Source organism: Eptesicus fuscus, chromosome 7, assembly GCF_027574615.1.
Source record: "Eptesicus fuscus isolate TK198812 chromosome 7, DD_ASM_mEF_20220401, whole genome shotgun sequence".
Classification (NCBI taxonomy): domain Eukaryota; kingdom Metazoa; phylum Chordata; class Mammalia; order Chiroptera; family Vespertilionidae; genus Eptesicus; species Eptesicus fuscus.
In genome coordinates this window covers 4,724,179-4,745,411 of record NC_072479.1, presented here as the reverse complement: position 1 = coordinate 4,745,411, position 21,233 = coordinate 4,724,179, and the positions used below count along the sequence as shown (strand labels likewise).

The following is a 21,233-nucleotide window of genomic DNA, read 5'->3' as shown; positions in this document are numbered from 1 at the left end:
CTTGGTTTTCTCCTGTACACATTATTTTAATTAGACTTTTTCTTCAGTAGGAGAATTATTAGTTTAGTATTCTCTCTCCTTGTTTGGACAGTGAGTTACTTGAGGGTGAAAGTCTGTAAGGATTGCTTATTCTGTCCTACTATGCATTAGGTACATATATACAATCCAAAAATATTTTGGATAAAATTATTTTAGAAAATGCTGGTCTTGTACAACTCTCTAAATATGCTAAAAACCATTAAATTGTACTATTTGAATTGTGTGGTATGTGAATTACATGTCAACAAAGCAGTTAAAAAAATACTAGTGTATTAAACAAAATGTAATACTCCCCAAAACCAGAAAGCGATATGATCAACATCCAGGTTTGACATACTCACAGGATGAGCCACAATGCACTGCTTCACATGCACTAACCCAGCAAACAGCTGGGAAGGCAAGAGGCATGAGGTGGAGCTGCTGAGGACAACGTCATCACCGATGATTCCATCTAACTGAGCAAAAATCTTCTTCTTCAGTTCCAGGTCTTCTGGAACACATTCCTGAGGAGCACATATACAAATCACTACTCATGACCACGGCACTCAGGTCCTGAGCAAAGCATCTCAAGTTCTATTCATTTCAAAACAGAACCAATTAGAAAACCACAAGCAACATTTAAGAAAAAACCAAAAAGCTACCCAACAATATGATAAATCTTGATAACTCTGGAAACTGGGTGATGTCTACCAGGAAGCTATATTCTCTAGTTTTGTGACCCACCAATTCCATGTCTGTCTATTTAACCAAAGAAATATAAAATACTAATTAAAAAAGATATATGTTTGTTGAAACATTATTTATGATAGCAGAGATATAGAAGTAACCTAGGTGACCATCGATAAATGATAAAGAAGATATAACACACATATACCAAGGAATATTATGCAACAATAAAAAAGAATGAAATCTTGCCATTTGTGACAACACAGAAGGACATAAGGGTATTAAGCTAGGTGAAAGCAATCAGACAGAAAAAGACAAATACCGTATGATTTCAATTATATGTGGAATGTAATAACCAAAATAAATAAACAAGCAAAACAGAAATAGACTCATAGATACAGAGAACAAACTGATGGTTGCCAGATGGAAGGGTGGTTGGGGGGCTGGGTAAACAGGTGAAGGGATTAAGAAGTACAAATTGGTAGTTACAGATTAGTCATGGAGATGTAAAGTATAGCATAAGGAATATAGCTAATAGTATTATAATAACTATGCATGGTGCCAAATGGGTACTAGATTATTGGGGGGGGATCACCATGTAAATTATATGTGTCTAATCACTATGTTGTGCATCTGAAACTAATGTAATACTGTATGTCAACTGTAATTGAAAAAAAATTTTAAAAAATTAAAATTCTCATAATAAAACAGTCCTCAACCACATGGAAAGGGAGCGTCTACAAGCCGAACACACGCAGCGGCATCTCGGGCAAAGTGCTGTGAACGTCAGTAGAGTCATCACATTTTCCCCATCTGTCATGGAATGAACAGGTGTGTCACATCCATGATTCTCCCAAGGCTTTTAAGCACCCATAGATCATTGAAAACCCTTTGGAAATTAGCTTTGTTTCTAAAAAGCTAAAATTACTTGAATAGGGGTTGAGGAGGAGATGTAAATTGGGATTAAATACTGCAAATAACAACCATGCTGCAATTCTCATCATGCAGAGCTGGGGCAGAAGTGAGATGACACTGTTAAACACCCAGAGCCGGTCCCCAGGGAGGCGTGGTCCTGGAGGGGGATGCCTGTGGTGGATCCTGGCTCAGAAGCAAGCCGAGCAGGAAAAGGATGCTCGCTGCTTCAACCCGACACGTACCAGGGGCATCTTTCTCTGCCTGCCGCCAGCGGCCTTGGGAAATCACACCAGGGCCACTTCATCCAAGGTGGTCCCAAGTACTGGGAGGGAACAGGCCCTACAGGGGGAACATCACTTCCCAACATCCTCTGGTGCAGTGGTCAGCAAACCGCGGCTCGTGAGCCACATGCGGCTCTTTGGCCCCTTGAGTGTGGCTCTTCCACAAAATACGGGCGCGCACGTAGAGTGCGATTGAAACTTCGAGGCCCATGCGCAGAAGTCAGTTTTCGGCCTGGGCGAGTCTATTTTGAAGAAGTGGCGTTGTTAGAAGAAGTGGAGGTGTCGGTCGGTCGGAAGGCGCACGCAGTTCATGCAGGAGTTGAGTGAGCCGGTCAGTCAGCAGCCTCAGTGCAGTGGTTAGTGCTAGTCGCGCCCGCAAACCGCACGCGGGTGACAAAGGTACCTACTCGAAGCATAAAGTTACCTGTATTTTTCCAACCAGCTGCAGATCCTACAGGTATTTTTGTCATCAATTTAAGAATTGTAATTATTTTGTGTTGGTGGCTTTATTATTATAAAATGAAACTTTTTTTTAGGTGCCCTGTTTGACATGGCTACAAAGAAGAAGCAAAGAAAAACGGAAGACGAAAACCGTGAATTTAAAGTTGAATGGACCGAGACTTTCGCGTTTATTCAAAACTTAAATGGCCTTCCGACCTGTCTTATTTGTCAGGAAAAACTGGCGCATAACAAGAAATCAAATTTGGAGAGACACTTGACAGCTAAACACGTGTCATTTAGTACTAAATATCCTGTCGGTGATGCAAGGAAGAAAGCAGCTGAGGAACTTCAGAAGAGTCAAGAAAAATCAAGTTCTGTATTTAATTACTGGATGCAATCTTCCAACAATGTTAATATTGCAAGTTTTGTGGTTAGTCAAGAGATTGCTAAGAGAGGAAAACCATATACAGACGGTGAATACATAAAAAGTTGTTTTATAATTGTATCCGAAGAGCTATTTTGGGATTTTCAGAACAAAGCAGATATTCTAAAAAAAAATTAAAGAGTTACCATTGTTTGCTAAAACAGTGAAAGATACAACAGTCAAAATGTCTTCGAATATAACCAAACAGCAAGTCAAGATCTTAAATTGGTTTCAGCTTTATCAATAGCAGTTGACGAGTTTGTGACATAAATGACACAGCGCAAGTTTCATTTTTTGTACGATTTATTTCATCTATAGGTCCTAAAGAAGAACTTTTAGGATTATTGCCACTCAAAGGTCAAACACGTGGAGAGGATATAGCAAATGCTGTAATTGAGTGCATTGAAAAACATCATATTCCACTCGATAAAATTGTCTCAATTTCAACAGATGGGGCGAAAAGTATGACCGGCGTAAGAAACGGGTTCGTTGCTATTTTGAAAGAAAAAATTAATCATGAGCTGAAACCGGTTTGGCTCAGTGGATAGAGCGTCGGCCTGCGGACTCAAGGGTCCCAGGTTCGATTCCGGTCAAGGGCAACCTTGGTTGCGGGCACATCCCCAGTAGGGGGGTGCAGGAGGCAGCTGATCGATGTTTCTCTCTCATCGATGTTTCTAGCTCTATATCCCTCTCTTCCTCTCTGTAAAAAATCAATAATATATATATATATTAAAAAAAAAATTAATCATGAGATACTTACTTACCATTGCATCATTCATCAAGAAGCGCTTTGTGCGCAGACATTTCCAGAAGAAATTTGCAAAGTTATGGAATTGGTGATTAACATTATCAACTCCATTATAGCTAAAGCTCTTAATCATCTCCAATTTAAAGAATTTTCAGTTGAAATGGAGAGTGCTGTAGTCTGCTGCTGCATAACAAGGTACGTTGGTTATCAAGAGGAAACGTTTTGAAACGTTTCGCTTCCTTATTAACAGAAATTAAAGCATTTCTCCTTGAGAAGGGTGTTCACTATCCAGAACTAACGAACGATCAGTGGATCCAAAAATTTTATTTCATGGTAGACGTTACGTCTCATCTAAGTCAGCTTAATCGTAAACTACAGGGGAAAGGAAACACAATTTTTTTCGATGTTAGAAGAAGTTATTTCATTCGAAAACAAATTATCTCTTTTTGCTCAAGATTTTGAAAGAGAAACTTTGATTCACTTTCCAAGCCTGTTGAAACATCGCTAAGAAAATAATTCTGATATTGACATTTGCTATTTCAAAACAACACTTTTAAATATGAGGGAAGCTTTTCTCAACAGGTTTCAGTAATTCAGAAACAGCAAAGCGACGTTAGCCTTTGTTAAAAAACCTCTTTATATATATATATACATATATATATATTCTTTATTGATTTCAGAGAGGAAGGGAGGAGAGAGACATAGGAACATCAATGATGAGAGAATCATTGATCGGCTGCCTCCTGCATGCCCCCTACTGGGGATCAAGCCCACAACCCAGGCATGTGCCCTTGGCCAGAATCGAACCTGGGACCCTTCAGTCCGCAGGCTGATGCTCTATCCACTGAGCCAAGCTGGCTAGGGCTAAAAAAAACCTCTTAATGCTATTGTAACAGAATTAAATTTTTCTCCCTTTAATATTGACATTGGCAACTTTGAAATGCAATTGCTGGATTTAAAAAAAAAAAGATTTGTGGAGCTCGAAATTTGAATCTTTGTGCTGATATACAAATATTGGAGAAAAACAAATGTGAATTTAGTTCACAGCACAAGTGGTCTGCTTTGAAAGACCTGGAGAAGGAAGTTATGTTGATTTTTAACACCTGGAATAGTATTCCTGACTCATATAATCAACCGAAAAAACTAGCATTTGCTGTTCTTTCCTTATTCGGGTCTACATATTTATGCGAACAATCATTTTCAAGCATGAACCTTATCAAGAGTAAACTGAGAAGTCGTCTTATTGATGAGAACCTGGAATCGTGCCTAAAGTTAAAAACAACAACATACAAACCCGACTTACCCAACTTTCCAAGGAGATGCAAGGCCATTGTGCACATTAGTGTTTGTCAGTCATTGTCATGATTTAATTTTATGGATATTGTAAGGTAAATGGTAAGGAATTTAATTTTATCAATAAATAATATCATTATTAAGTATGATATCAAGTTTTATTCAACATACCTATAGTTTAACTTTAAGTAAAGTTTATTAAGTTAATTTTAGGGAACGTTGTGGAGTGAAAGAAGATGCAGTGTCGAGGACTGAGAAAGGTATGTTGAGATGGTTTGGACACATAGAGAGGATGGACGAAAGGAGATAGACGAAACAAGTACACAAGACGAGTGTGGATGGGGGAGTTGGAAGAGGTCGGCCTCAGCGAACGTACCTCAATCAGATTGAGGACGTTTTTGGCAAAGGCCAGCTCAGGAGTCCCCTAATTAAGTTAATAACAATGTACCTACCTATATAGTTTAAGTTTAAAAAATTTGGCTCTCAAAAGAAATTTCAATCGTTGTACTGTTGATATTTGGCCCTGTTGACTAATGAGTTTGCCGACCACTGCTGGTGAATTCAGGATCGTGGCTCTCAGTATCAGCATCAGAATCAATGCGGTGCTCATTAAAATGCACATCCTCAGGCTCCCACTAGACCTACTGAATCAGTCTCTGGGAGTGGGACCCAGGCATCTGCATTTTAATCAAACATTCTGTCGATTTTTGTTCCTAATAAAGTTTGAGAGCCACTGTTCTGAGGTATGGATCCAAAGTGTGGTGTGCTACCAAATATATCTCAGGGCTCTGTCCTCTCTTCTCCATGCAGAGGCTAACCAAGTGCCCTGATCAGTGCAGGAGCACCGTAATAGAAGCAGTAGCATAAAAACCGGCAGGCAACCAGAAGTGTGCAAAAGTGGAAGTGCAATGATGAAGTACTACTAGGTATTGTATCAAAACCTTCCTCAAAAATAAAGAACATATTTTCAGGCCTAATTTAATAATATCTAATAGTTAATAATAATATCTAATGTTTTGAAATCAGCTGTGTAAATATTATAACATGAATTCCATTTCTGTATCATCACAAGATTTTAAAATTTAACTTGAAAGATAGGGCATCAATATTGCGTTTGTTTATACTTTTAAAAAATACAATCAAACCATGTGAAATTTTTTTGAGAACAAAAGGTCATACCAGCACCACATCGGAAAGACGGGGAAAATGGAGTCATTTAAGAACTGTAAAGCCCATTGTGTTAAATCCCTTTATCAAATGGGGAAAAAGGCTACAGTATCTGGCTGGTTGTATTGAGTAATTCCTGGATCAGTTATGTCTGCAAGTTGGGTTAAGTTTAAATGGAGCCTTGTAGTAAAGCCAGAGACAAGAATGATGGCGATACTGTGTAAGTTAATAAAAGAGCCCTGTGAATGGCCCTATTGTGAGCCGGTCATGCAGCTTCTCCCTTGAAACTCTATGCCTTTCTTCAGATCATTTGATTATCAAAGAGGCAAGAAAACTTGAACCAGAGGAAACCCAAACCTGCTGCAGTGAGTTATGTAAGGCGTTTTTCTTTTTTTTTTTTCCCGGGCACATTGGCTTGAAGCTTTGTTGTTGTTGTAGTTGTTGTTTTTAATAGTATCCCAATTGTGCTCAATTTGCTAAGCCAGGGTTATGATACCTCCCTCATCCATGTTAAGTCTGGAGTTCATTTCCGATCTTTAATGGGGACCCCCCTTGTCTGAGAGAGGGAGTCTGACACACCGTTAACCAGGACTTTCATCACTTGCGGCAGATTACAAAGCTAAGTGAGGCTACAGGCATTCTCTCTTTCCTGGGCTGAAGGGAAAGGCAGGGACAATGTCAAACAATGAGGCGGCTGACAGCCTAGCAGCCAAGCAGCCAAGTGTTCTCTCTAAACCGCAGCAATGGGACCAGGTAAGAACACCCCACCCAACCCCCAACTCTACGGTGTCTTTCAAGGTCTTTTCTAGAGAAAGCCACCAAATGTGAAGTGTTAGCAAAAGCTCCATCACTACGGAAGGTAATTAGCTAGTTTGCTTAAACTCTAACAGCACTTTCAAAGCAATGACTATTATTTGTGTTTTGTTTGTTTGAGGTGGAGGGGGATGATATTCTCATGCAAAACCACTCTGGTGCTCTAATTTTGACAAACAAAACAAAACCGAACCTTGGGGATGAGGTCACAGTGAGAAAAACACAGAGTAACAAGTATCACAACTATTGCTGGTACATCAAAAGGAGGTCATTCAAGTCAGGCAGCATCAGATGGTTAAAAGGTGGGATTGAGTTTAAATACTCCTTTTCCCCTTTCCATCTTGAAAGGAAGAAACAATGATGGTATTATAGGTATAACATTAATTCTCTCTTACTTATATTTCTAAAAGTAAACTCTATATAATAAAAGGCTAATATGCAAATAGACTGAATGGTGGAACCACCAGAACAACCGAACAACCAAACAACCGGTCACTATGACGTGCACTGACCACTAGGGGGCATGTGCGGAACATGGCAGGTGTTGGCCATGGTGGGATGGTGGAGCAGGTGAGTGGGGGCGCAAGACCAAGGTGGGGCACTGGTCGCTGTCATCGGGGCGAGCTTCTGGTGGTTACTGAAAATTCTTTGCTCCCGCGTGCTGTGGTCCCACCCAATGCTCGCACCCACTGCCAGTGCCGGCCCCGCTCGCACCCGCTGCCAGTGCTGGGCACCAGTCCTGACCACTCAGTGCCATCAGTGGGTGCGAGCAGCGGCTGTTGGCCCTAATCACCCCTGAGGGTTTCTCCACCTCCCTCTGCTCCTGAGGGGCCATTGGGGCAGCAGCCGCCACTCACACTCACTGATGGTGCTGGTGCCAGCCCCAATCGCTTCGCGCAGTCAGTGGGTGCGAGTGAGGCCGGCTCCATCAGTGCATGGGAGCAGCAGCTGCAGGAGTGGGGCTGCCGCCAGACAAGGGACTCAGGGCCTCTGCGGGAGGGGCCAGGCGGGGGGCACGGAGGATGGGCCGAAACCCGCCCCTGTGCCCACCGCAGCCTCGTGGCCCACAGTTCCTTTCAAGGTGCACGAATTCATGCACTGGGCCCTAGTCATTTATAAATCCTTGTTTTATTAATAATAAAGCTTACTCATAACAGCACTCAACTCATTAGGGCTGTTCTGGGAAGCAGCAGGGCCACAGCAAAGCAGCCCTGGATCACTCCCAGAAAGGAAGTGCTGCATGAAACTCAGATCTGAGCTTTACCCACTTGCTGTGCAACAACATGCGTTTTCCAAAATAAATATTTTCATGGGGAAAATGAAATTTCATTGATTTTTTAAAAATCCACTCAGGAATTTTAGATAGGCATCCTGTTGCTAGAAAAATCTACATTCGCTCATGCAAAATATCTGGAAACAATCTTCAGTGTGCTTTCCAGAAAGAAAAAAAAAACCTTAAATTGGAAGACTTTAGTACCAAAGGTATTTTACATGCAAAGAAATTCTATTAGCCTATTTTAGGGAGAAAGACATGGGGGGAAAAAAAAAAGATGAGGTCAAATCCTGTTGTAATCATGGCAGAGGGCAATTCTTTCTCAAGTTGAAGATGGAAGTGCTCCACATAATACAGTCTATCGAGTAGCACTAATTAAACCTCTGCCTTCAATCTGGCTCATCATCACCAGCAAGGTCTGGTGAACACGGCGGGTGGGTTAATACTTCCCAGGCAGGATCTTTTAATGTGTCTTTAACTTGTTTTGAAGTGTGTCATGGTGCATCATCATGATGCAAAATTACTTAGCCGTGTCTTCTGGCTGTTTCATGATCAAAGCGTGGTTCAAATTGATTATTTGTTGTAGATAGCAATCAGTATTAACGGTTTCACCTGATTTTAGAAGCTCATAATACACTACACCTTCCTGATCCCACCAAACGCAGAACATTGTCTTCTTTCCGAAGCGATACTGGCCTTCATAACCCCATTTATTTGCTGTCTACAAGAGACCCACCTCAGAACAAAGGAGGCACACAGACTGACAGTGAAGGGATGGAAAAAAATTTTTTTCAAATGAATGGAAATGAAAAAAAAAAAAAAAAAAAAGCTGGGGTAGCAATACTTATATCTGACAAATTAGCCCTTAAAGTGAAGGACATAACAAGAGATAAGGAAGGCCACTTCATAATACTAAAGGCAGCAATTCAACAAGAGGATATAACTATGATAAACATATACTAGTATGCACCCAATACAGGAGCACCCAAATACATAAAAAAACTTCTGAAAGATATCAAGGGAGAGACTGACAGCAACACAGTCATAGAAATGGACTTTAATATCCCATTGACACCACTGGATAAATCCTCTAAACAAAAAATCAGCAAAGAAACATAAATCTTATATGACTCACTAGATCTGATGGAATTAATTGACATCTTCACCACATTTCACCCCAAAGCTATAGAATATACATTCTTCTCAAGTGCACACAGGACATTTTCAAAGATAGACCACATATTGGGTTACAAGCAAAGTCTCCCCAAATTCAAGAAGATCGAAATCATATCAAGCACCTTCTCAGATCACAATGGCATAAAATTAGAAATCAACTTCAATAAAAACAATGTAAAAAAATCAAGCACTTGGAGGCTACATAGCATGCTATTAAACAATGATTGGGTTACCAAAGAGATCAAAGAAGAAATAAAAAGCATCCTGGAAATACATGACAATTTAAACACAACAATCCCAAACCTAGGGGACACACTAGCAGTCTTGAGAAAAGTTCATAGCTCTATAGGCCTACCTCAGAAAAAAAAGAAAAAAGAAAAAAATGGTAATAAATTATCTAACCCGGCAACTTAAAGAATTAGAAAGAGCAACAAGAAAAGCCCACAGTAAGTAGAAGGAAGGAAATAATAAAGATTAGAGCAAAAATAAATGACATAGAGTCCAAAAAAGAATACAAAAGTTCAATAAAACCAAGAGCTGGTTCTTTGAAAGGATAAACAAGATTGATGAACCTCTAGCCAGGCTCACCAAGAAACAAAGACAGAGGACCCAAATTAACAAAATCAGAAATAAAAGAGGTGAAGTAACAACCAACCCAACAGACATACAAAGGATTGTAAAAAAATAATAATAATAAATACTACAAACAACTCTATTCCAACAAACTGGACAACCTAGACGAAATGGACATATTCCTAGAAAATACAATCTTTCAAAACTCAATCAGGAAGAATCAAAAAACCTGAATAGGCCTATAATTACCAATGAAATTGAAGAAGTAATAAAAAAAACTTCCAGCAAACAAAAGCCCTGTCCCAGACAGCTTCACAGGGGAGTTTTACCAAACATTCAAAGAACTAAAACCTACTCTCCTCAGACTATTAAAAATATTCAACAGGGAGGAACACTTCCAAGCTCTTGCTATGAAGCCAACATTACCTAATCCCCAAACCAGATAAAGACACTGCAAAGAAAGATTATCACAGGCCAATATCGCTGATGAACATAGATACTAAAATCCTCAACAAAATCCTAGCAAATCGGATTCAGCATTACATTAGAAAAATCATACATCATGACCAAGTGGGATTTATTCCGGATATGCAATGATGGTACACTATCTGCAAATCAATAACCGCAATACATCACATAAACGAATTGAGAGACAAAATCACATAATCGTATCAATTGATGCCAAAAAAGCATTTGACAAAATACAACACACTTCTTGACAAAAACTCTCAGCAAAGTAGGAATATGGGATCATATCTCAACATAATAAAGGCCTTATATGACAAACCTACAGCCAACATCTTACTCAATGGGCAAAAACTAAAACCATTTCCCCTAAGAACAGGAACAAGACAGGGATGCCCACTTTCACCACTCCTGTACAACATAGTACTGGAAGTGCTAGCCTTAGCGATCAGACAAGAAGAAGAAATAAAAGGCATCCAAATTATAAAAGAAGTAAAATTGTCATTATTCACAGGTGAAACTATATTGTACATAGAAAACCCTAAAGACTCCATCAAAAAACTATTAGCCTTAATAAATGATTCAGCAATGTAGCAGAATATAAAATTAACACCTAGAAATCTATAGCTTTTTTTATACACCAACAATGAATTCCCAGAAAGAGAAACTAAAAACACATTCCCATTTACCATTGCAACAAAAAAATTAAGATACCTAGGAATAAACTTAACTAAGGAGGTAAACGACCTGTACTCAGAAAACTACAGGACGCTGAAAAAAGAGATAGAGGAAGACATAAACAATGGAAGAATATACTGTGTTCATAGACTCGTAGAATCAACATCATTAAAATGTCCATACTATAGATTCAATGCAATCCCCATTAAAATACTAACGGCATATTTCAAAGATCTAGAACAGTGATGGCGAACCTATGACACGCGTGTCAGCACTGACACGTGTAGCCATTTCTGATGACACGCGGCCACTGAGGCGGCCACATGCCGAGGATAAAACATTTGCTGCTCCTGAGGATGAAACCTTTGCGACTAGAGTCTAACTCCAAGACTCTAGTCGCAAAGGTTTCATCCTCCCCTATTAGACACTCTGTGCCGGAGGTCTGTAGGCCAAAACAACAGAAGTCCGGCACAGAGCATCTAGTTCTGGGACTTCCGGTTAAGCCGGGATCTTTGCCCTCACTTCCACCGGCAGAGCAGGCAGCAGCGGAACGTGGTGGGGACGCATCTCTGGGGGCCCTGCCATTACCAGTAACCAAATAACAGTTAACCACAGCAACCATTATCTACTGTTCTGGGGTGTCATGGATTTCTAATCCATCATTACTGAGATAAGTGAGGGGGAGGCTGGGAGAGGCGAGGTTTTGTGGCGTGCTCTGGGTGCTGTTTCCCGCCATTAGAAATAGCGGCAGCCATTTTAATTCCCATAAGGAACACCATCTTGCTCCATAGTGCAGACTCCATTTCACCACTATTACTTACTGTTGTGCATTCTATTAACCCCTATTTCTGCTTATTAACCCTGCCCTTTCCTAAAAGACAGTTATATGCACCATTTTGTGGTTAGTTAGGCTAGTTAACCCCTAGTTGCCTGCAGGCCTAACAAGCTATCTATAATTCTATCTTCTGTCACTGCCCCCCTGATGGAGAACCAAAAAAATAAAAAACTAAGGTTAAGTAAAGGAAGTGGTAGTAGCAGTGGCCAACCCTTTCAAGAGACATGGACCGAGATGTATGGCTTTATAGAAAAAAATGGCAGATCATTTTGCATTCTATGTACTGAAACGGTAGTAAGCAGAACGTGGAATATAAATAGACATTTTGAAACTAATCATTCCCAGCTCTTGGAAAAAAGTGAGGATGAAAGGAAGGAATACATTTCCAGGCAGCTACACCTTTATAAGAGCCAATCTAATTCCATCCTTAAATTTATGAAAGGCTCTACAAATTTAACATCTCAAGTGTGAGCATTGCTCACTCTAAAGCTCAGCATAGAAAAGCGCTCATTGAGGGAGAATTTATTAAAGAAACTCTCCTAAGATGTGCACCAGTTCTATTTCATGATATGTAGAATAAAGATGCAATTATTAAGAGAATATCTGAGTTACCACTCAGTAGAAATATCATAAAAGACCGAATAATGAGACTGAACACAAACGTACAACATCAATTAAAGAGAGACATAAGGAAGTGTAAATATTTTTCAATCTCTCTTGATGAAACTACTGATGTCACATCACATGCTCAGTTGGCCATTATTGGTCGATATTCTGATGGTCTCACAATGAGAGAAGAGTTGATCAAGTTAGTATCGGTGTCAACAAGTAAATCAGGAAGCGAAATATGTAAGGTTGTTATACGAACATTTCGTGACCTAAAAGCATTGATATCTCTAAAGTTGTGTCAGTGACGACAGATGGGGCACCAAATATGGTGGGGGAAAAAGTCAGATTTGTCACATTGTTTACAGAAGCTATTGGACATCCGATGGTGCCTTTTCATTGTATTATCCATCAGGAGGCTTTATGTGCCAAGGCAGGATTCACCGACTTAAATGACTTAATGTCAGTTGTTACAAAAATAGTTAATTTAATAGCTGCTCGCCCCCTTCACAAGCGAGAATTTTCGGCACTTTTACTGGAGGTTGATTCCACCTACAGTGGACTGCTGATGTACAATAATGTAAGATGGCTGAGCCGAGGCAAAGTTCTTGAGCGCTTTGTGGAGTGCTTTGAAGAAATTAAGGTATTCTTGACGATAAGGATCTGGGAAACTTTCCTTAGCTTAATGATGATAAGTGGGTCAACACCCTGATGTTTTTTACAGATCTCTCTGTTCATATTAATGAACTGAACTTAAAGTTACAAGGTTTTGGCAAAAGTATTGACGTTATGTTTGGATACATAAAAGCTTTTGAAAGTAAAGTTAAAATTTTCAAGCGAGATATAGAAACTAAAACTTATAAGTATTTTCCTCGAGTAACAAAGTATTTTGAGAAGGCCAGTGCAGCTGTACAAAATGAAATGGAACTCTTGCATATGAAGTACCAGCATGTTTTAGACTCGTTACTTGACCAGTTTAGTGATAGATTTAGTCAATTTAGAAGTCTAGAACAGACCATGAAAATAATTAAGTAACCTGATGTAGTAGTCTACAGTAGTTTGAAATTAAATGGTTTCCAATGGATGCAAATTGATGATTTGGAGATGCAACTTGCAGAATTTCAAGACAGTATCTGGGCTCAGGTGTTTGTCGACTTGAGGTCAAAGCTTGAGAATCTGGATAGGTGCCACTTGGAGAATCAAGAGGAGTGCCACTACGAATAGGAAATTTGGAGTGCCTGGAACCGACTACCAGACACTTTTAGCACCCTGAAAAATATAGCAATGGCTTTACTCACAATTCTTCCCTCTACATACTTTTGTGAGGTCTTATTCTCAGTGTTAAATAATATCAAAACCAACAAAAGAAACAGATTGACAGATGAAGTTAGTAGCGCTTGCTTGGGCCTGAAGTGTACAAAATATGAAATTCAGCAACAAAAAAGTCACTAATAGGCAGGTTAGTTAAAGAAATCCCCCTCCCCCTCACTTATCTTAGTTCACAGCACCCCACACAAGCTAAATAATATCAAGACCAACAAAAGAAACCGACTGACGGATGAACAAAGAAGTCACTAAGCAGGTAAGTTAAATATTTAGTTTTTGGTTTATTAAATACAATTATATATAACAATTATACATTTATGTTATTTAAACTATAAATATCGTGAAATAATGTTTTTTTCCTCAAAGTGACACACTACCCGAGTTATGCTCAGTTTTTTGGCGAAGTTTGACACACCGAGCTCAAAAGGTTACCCATCACTGATCTAGAACAAACTCTCCGTAAATTCATATGGAATAAAAAAAGACCCCCAATAGCTGCAGCAATCCTGAGAAAGAAGAACAAAGTTGGAGGGATCACAACATCAGATATCAAGCTGTATTACAAAGCCAAGGTTCCCAAACTGCCTGGTACTGGCACAAGAACAGACATACAGACCAATGGAATAGAACAGAGAACCCAGAAATCAACCAAAGCCATTATGCTCTATTAATATTTGACAAAGGAGGCAAGAGCATACAATGGAATCAAGACAGTCACTTCAATAAATGGTGTTGAGAAAAATGGACAGATACTTTCAAAAAAATGAAACTAGACCGCCAACTTACACCATTCACAAAAATAAAATAAAAGTGGATAAAGGACATAAATGTAAGAGGAGAAAACATAAAAATCTTAGAAGAATCCACAGGCAGCAAAATATCAGACATATGTCATAGCAATATTTTACCGATACAGCTCCTAGGACAATGGAAACTAAGGAGAAAATAAACAAATGGGACTACATCAAAATAAAATCTTCTGCACTGCAAAAGAAACCATCAACAAAACAACAAGAAAGCCCACTGCATGGGAGAACATATTTGCCAATGTTATCTCCAATAAGGGTTTAATCTCCAAAATTTATAGGGGAACTCATACAACTTAACAAAAGGAAGATAACCCAATCAAAAAAATGGGCAAAGGACCTAAATAGATCCCTTACTAAAGAGGACTTACAGAAGTCCAAGAGACATTATGAAAACATGCTCAAAGTCACTAATCATCCAAGAGATGCAAGTCAAAACAACAATGCAGTACCATCTCACACCTGTCAGAATGGCTATCATCAACAAATCAACAAACGACAAGTGCTGGCAAGGATGTGGAGAAAAAGGAATGCTTGTGCATTGCTGGTGGGAATGCAGACTGGTGCAGCCACTGTGGAGAACAGTGTGGAGTTTCCTCAAAAAATTAGAAATGGAACTGCCATTTGACCCAGTAATCCACTTCTAGGAATACATTCCAAGAAACCAGAAACACCAGTCGTAAAGTATATATGCACCCCAATGTTCATAGCAACACAATTCACCATAGCTAAGATTTGGAAACAGCCTAAATGCCCATCCGCAGATGAGTTGATTAAAAAACTGTGGGACATCTACACAATGGAATACTACGCTGCTGTAAAAAAAAAAAAAAAAAAAAGAAGGAACTCTTACCATTTGCAACAGCATGGATGGCCCTGGTGAGCATTATGTTAAGTGAAATAAGCTAGTAGGAGGAAGATAAATATCACAGGATCTCACTCATTTATGGAAAATAATGAACAACATAAACTGACGAACTAAAATAGATCCAGAAACATAGAAGCATTGAACAGACCATCCAACCTCAGGGGGAATGCTGCGGGGGGGGGGGGGTGTGGAGGGAGAGAAGGTTCGGGTGGGGGGGTGAGAGGTCAACCAAGGGACTTTTATGCATGTATATAAGCATAACCCATGGACACAGTCAGTAGTGGGGCTTGAGGGCATGTGCCGGGGGCGGTGGGAACGAGCGGGGAGAGGTCAATGCGGGAAAAAGGATTCATATGTGATACTTTAAACAATAAAAAAATTTTAAAAAGGAAGTAAATTAAACCTATCATAATATCCTTAAGTGAAAATGGATTAAATATTAGAATCAAAAAACATAGAATAGCTGAATGTATAAGAAAACATGACACACACACACACATATATATATATGCTGTCTACAAGAGACCTACCTCAGAACAAGACATACAGGATGAAAGTGAAGGGATAAAATAAATTTTCCATGCAAATCGAAATGAAAAAAAAAAAAAAAGCAGGTGTAGCATTACTTGTAACTGACAAAATCAACTTCAAAACAAAAGCCATAAGAACAAAGAAGGCCGCTACATAATACTACAGGGATCAATACAACAAGAGAATATAATTCTGGTAAACATATATGCACCCACTATAGGAATACCTGAATATGTTTTAAAAGCTCTGGGAGAATATTAAAGGAGAGATCGAGAGCAATACAGTAAGAGTAGACCACTGACATCACTGGATAGATCTTCCAGACAAAAAAATCAACAAGGAAACAGAGACCTTAAACAACACACTAGATCAGATGGAATTAATTGACATTTACAGATCATTCCACCTCAAAGCTGTAGAATATACATTCTTCTCATGTGCACATGGAACTTTCTTAAAGACAGACCACATATTAGAACACTGAATAAGTCCCTACCTATTGAGCATCTTCTCAGATCACAATGAAATGAAACTAGAAATCAATTATAATAAAAACACTCAAAAATTGTCAAATACATGAAGGCTAAATAGCATGTTATTAAACAATGAATGGGTTACTGATGAAATCAAGGAAGAAATAAAAAACTTCCAGGAAACAAATGAAAATAAACAAACAACAACCCATAATCTATGAGAGACAGCAAAAGCAGTCCTGATGGGGAAGCTCATAGCATTACAGGCCTATCTATAGAAATAAGAATAAGCTATCTAACACTAAAACTACAAGAATTAGAAAGAGAACAACAAGAAAAGCCCAGAGTAAGTAGAAGGAAGGAAAAAATAAAGATCATAGCAGAAATAAATGACATAGAGACTAAAAAATCAATACAAATGATCAATGAATCCAAGAGCTGGTTCTTTGTAAAGATATACAAGAATGATGAACCTTTAACCAGACTTATCAAGAAACAAAGAGAGAGGGCCCAAATAAATAAAATCAGAAACAAACATGGAAAAGTAACTACTGACACCACAGAAATACAGAGGATTGTAAGAAAATAGTATGAACAACTATAAGCCAACAAGCTGGATAACCTGGAGGAAATGGACAAATTCCTAGAAAAACACAATCTTCCAAAACTGAATTAGGAAGAATCAGAAAATATGAATAGGCAACAACTGATGACATTGAGGCAATAATCAAAACACTCCCAGGGGGAAAAAAAAAAAAAAAGCCCTGGTCCAGACGGTTTCACAGGGGAGTTTTACCAAACATTCAAAATAAAACTAACATCTATCCTCCTCAAACTATTCCAAACAATCCAAGAGGAAGAAACACTTTCACACCCTTTTTATGAGGACAACATTACCTAATCCCAAAACCAGATAAAAACATTACAAAGAAAGAGAATTACAGGCCAATATCCCTGATGAACACAGATGCTAAAATCCTCAACAAAAATTAGCAAATTGAATCCAGCAATATATTAAAAAGATCATGCACCATGGCCAAGTGGGTATTTATTCCAAGGATGCTAGGCTGGTAGAATATTTGCGAATCAATAAATGTGATACATCACATAAACAAATAAATAGACAAAAATCACATGATCATATCAATGGAAGCTGAAAAAAGCATCCAATAAAACCCAACACCCATTTTTGATAAAAACTCTCAGCAAAGTGGTAATAGAGGGATCACACCTCAAAATAATAAAGGCCATATATGACAAACCTAGAGCCAACATCATACTCAATGGCAAAAAATAAAAGCATTCCCTCTACAAAAAGGAACAAGATAGGGCTGTCCACTTTTACCACTCATATTCAACAGTAGAGGCCCGGTACATTAAATTTGTGCACGGGGGAGAGGAGTGTGTCTTTCAGCCCGTCCTGTACCCTCTCGCAATCTGGGACCTCTCAGGAGATGTCCAACTCTGACTGCCGGTTTAGGCCCAATCGGGATCCGGCAGTTGGACATCCCTCTCACAATCTGGGACCGCTGGCTTCTAACTGCTCACCTTCCTGCCTGATCGCCCCTAACCAAACTGCCACAGCTTCATCCAGAAGGACATCCGGAATGACATCCAGAAGATCATTAGGCTGTCTGGTCTAATTAGCATATTATGCTATTATTATTATAGATAGTATTGGAAGTCTTAGCCACAACGATTAGACAAGAAAAAAAATAAGACATCCAAATTGGAAAGAAAGAAGTAAAATTATCATTATTTCGCAGATGGCATAATATTGTACATAGAAAACCCTAAGGACTCCACAAAAAAACTATTAGATTTAATAAATTAATTTGGCAATGTAGCAGGATACAAATTAATGCCCAGAAATCAATGGCATTTTATATACCAAAAATGATCTCTCAGAAAGAGAAACTAAAAAAATTTTAAAAAAGACCAATCCCATTTACTAGTGCAACAAAAAAATTAAGATACCTAGGAATAAACTTAACCAAAGAGGTAAAAGACCTGTACTTGGAAAAGTACAGGATGTTGAAAAAAGGATAGAGGAAGATATAAACAAGGGGGACAATATACCATATTCATGGATTGCTAGAATTAACATCATTAAAATGTCCACATTACCCAAAGCAATCTATAGATTCAATGCAATCCCAATTAAAATACCAATGGCAGCCGAAACCGGTTTGGCTCAGTGGATAGAGCGTCGGTCTGCGGACTGAAAGGTCCCAGGTTCGATTCCGGTCAAGGGCATGTACATTGGTTGCGGGCACATCCCCGGTAGGGGGTGTGCAAGAGGCAGCTGGTCGATGTTTCTCTCTCATCGATGTTTCTAGCTCTCTGTCCCTCTCCTTTCCTCTCTGTAAAAAATCAATAAAATATATTTTAAAAAAATAAAATAAAATAAAATACCAACGGCATATTTCACAGATCAAGAAAAAACACTCCAAAAATTTATATGGAACCAAAAACGTCCCCAAATAGCTGCAGCAATCTTGAGAAAGAATAAAGCAGGAAGAATTACAATACCAGATATCAAGTTATATTACAAAACCATTGTACTCAAAGCAGCCTGGTACTGGCATAAGAACAGGCATATAGATCAATGAAACAGAACCGAAAACCCAGAAACTGACACAAGCCATTACGCTCAATTAATATTTGACAAAGGAGGCAAGAGCATACAATGGAGTCAAGACAGTCTCTTCACAAACTGGTGTTGGGAAAATTGGACAGATACATGCAAAAAAAAAAAAATGAAACTAGACTACTAACTTACACCATACACAAGAATAAACTCAAAATGGATAAAAGACTTAAATATAAGTCGTGAAACCATAAAAATCATCAAAGAAACCATAGGGAACAAAATCTCAGACACCTCTTGTAGCAATATGTTTATTGATACATCTCCTAGGGCAGTGGTCGGCAAACTCATTAGTCAGCAGAGCCAAATATCAACAGTACAACGATTGAAATTTCTTTTGAGAGCCAAATTTTTTAAACTTAAACTTCTTCTAACACCACTTCTTCAAAATAGACTCACCCAGGCCGTGGTATTTTGTGGAAGAGCCACACTCAAGGGGCCAAAGAGCCGCATGTGGCTCGCGAGCCGCAGTTTGCCGACCACAGTTCTAGGGCAAAGGAAACTAAGGAGAAAATAAACAAATGGGACCACATCAAAATAAAAAGTTTCTGCACAGCAAAAGAAACCATCAATAAAATGACAAGAGAGCCCACTGCATGGGAGAACATATTTTCCAATGATACATCTGATAAGGGGTTAATTTCCAAAATATGTAAAGTACTCATACAACTCAACACCAGGAAGACAATCCAATTAAGAAATGGACAAAAGACCTGTATAGACTCTTCTCCAAAGAGAGCATTCAAATGGCTAAGAGACATATGAAAACATGCTCAAAGTCACTAATCATCAGAGAGATGCAAATTAAAACAACAATGAGATACCACCTCACACCTGCCAGAATGGCTATCATCAATAAATCAAACAATAAGTGCTGGCAAGGATGTGGAGAAAAAGGTACCCTTGTACACGGTTTGTGGAAATGCAGACTGGTGCAACCACTATGGAAAGTGTGGAGTTTCCTAAAAAATTAAAAATGGAACTCCCTAGTGATCCCACTTCTAGGAATATATCCTAAGAAGCCTGAAACACTCACCAGAAAGAATATATGTGCCCTTATGTTCATAGCAGCGCTATTTATAATAACAAAGATCTGATAACAGCCCAAGTGCCCATCAGTAGACGAGTGGATAAAAAAGCTGTGCTATTTACACAGTGGAATACTATGCAACTGTAAAAAAGAAGGATCTCCTACCCTTTGAGAGAGCCTGGAGGGAGCTGGAGAGTATTATGATAAGTGAAATAAGCCAGTCAGAGAAAGACAAGTATCACATGATCTCACTGATATGTAAAATCTAATAAAAAATAAACTGACAAACAAAATAGACCCAGAGACATTGAAGCATGCAACAGACATGTATTTCAGAGGGAAGGGGGGAGAAGGAGAGGTGTGTAGGAAGAGATTAACCAAGACTTTACCTTATATGCGTATATGTATAATCCATGGACCCAGACAATAGTGCGATAGAGGTCTGGGGAGGATGCAGGAGCAGGGTGGAGGAGGTCAATGGTTGCATAAATAAAACAAGTGGGGTGCTGTGGGTTGAACTGTGCCCCCAAAAAAGATATGCTGAAATCCTTACCTATGGTACCTATGGATGTGACCCTACTTGGAAATGGGATATTTGCAGTTGTAACCAACTTAAGATGAGGTGACACAAAAAGTGTGGACTCTAAATACAACAGCCAGTGTTCTTATAATGGAAAGGAAAGGGGTATTTGGACAGAGACAGAGGAGACACACAGGGAAGAAGGCCACATGATGACGAAGGCAGAGTGGAGTGATGCAGCCACAGGGTGGCAGCCACCACTGGAAGCTGGAGGAGGCAGTGTGGTGGACTTCAGAGGGAGAGTGGCCCCACTGACACCTGAAGTCAGACTTCTAGTCTCCAGAACTGTGAGTGAATAAATCTGTGGTTTTAGGTCACCAAGTTTGGGGTGAATTATTATGACAGCCTTATGAAATTATTGCTAACTCCCCAAATTCACCCAGAGTGAATAAACATATACTCACCATACTGCTTTATCAATTTGAATTTTCCAATTTGATAGGGAAGAGACTTAGACTTTCATATTTTACTTTGCCTTTGCATATATATATATATACACTGAGTGGCCAGATTATTATGATCTCTGAACGCGTAAAAATCTGGCCGCTCAGTTTATATCCTATATAATAAAAGGCT

General features: G+C 39.1%; 1 protein-coding gene across 1 annotated transcript in view; it reads right to left on the bottom strand.

Annotated features, from left to right (window-relative positions):
* Nucleotides 1–21,233, bottom strand: part of CRYL1 (crystallin lambda 1) — a 167,580-nt gene that overhangs the window by 51,464 nt on the left and 94,883 nt on the right. Inside the window, exon 4 of the mRNA XM_008158168.3 lies at nt 381–542. Coding sequence (XP_008156390.2) covers nt 381–542 — 162 coding nt within the window. The remainder of the gene's footprint in view (nt 1–380; nt 543–21,233) is intronic.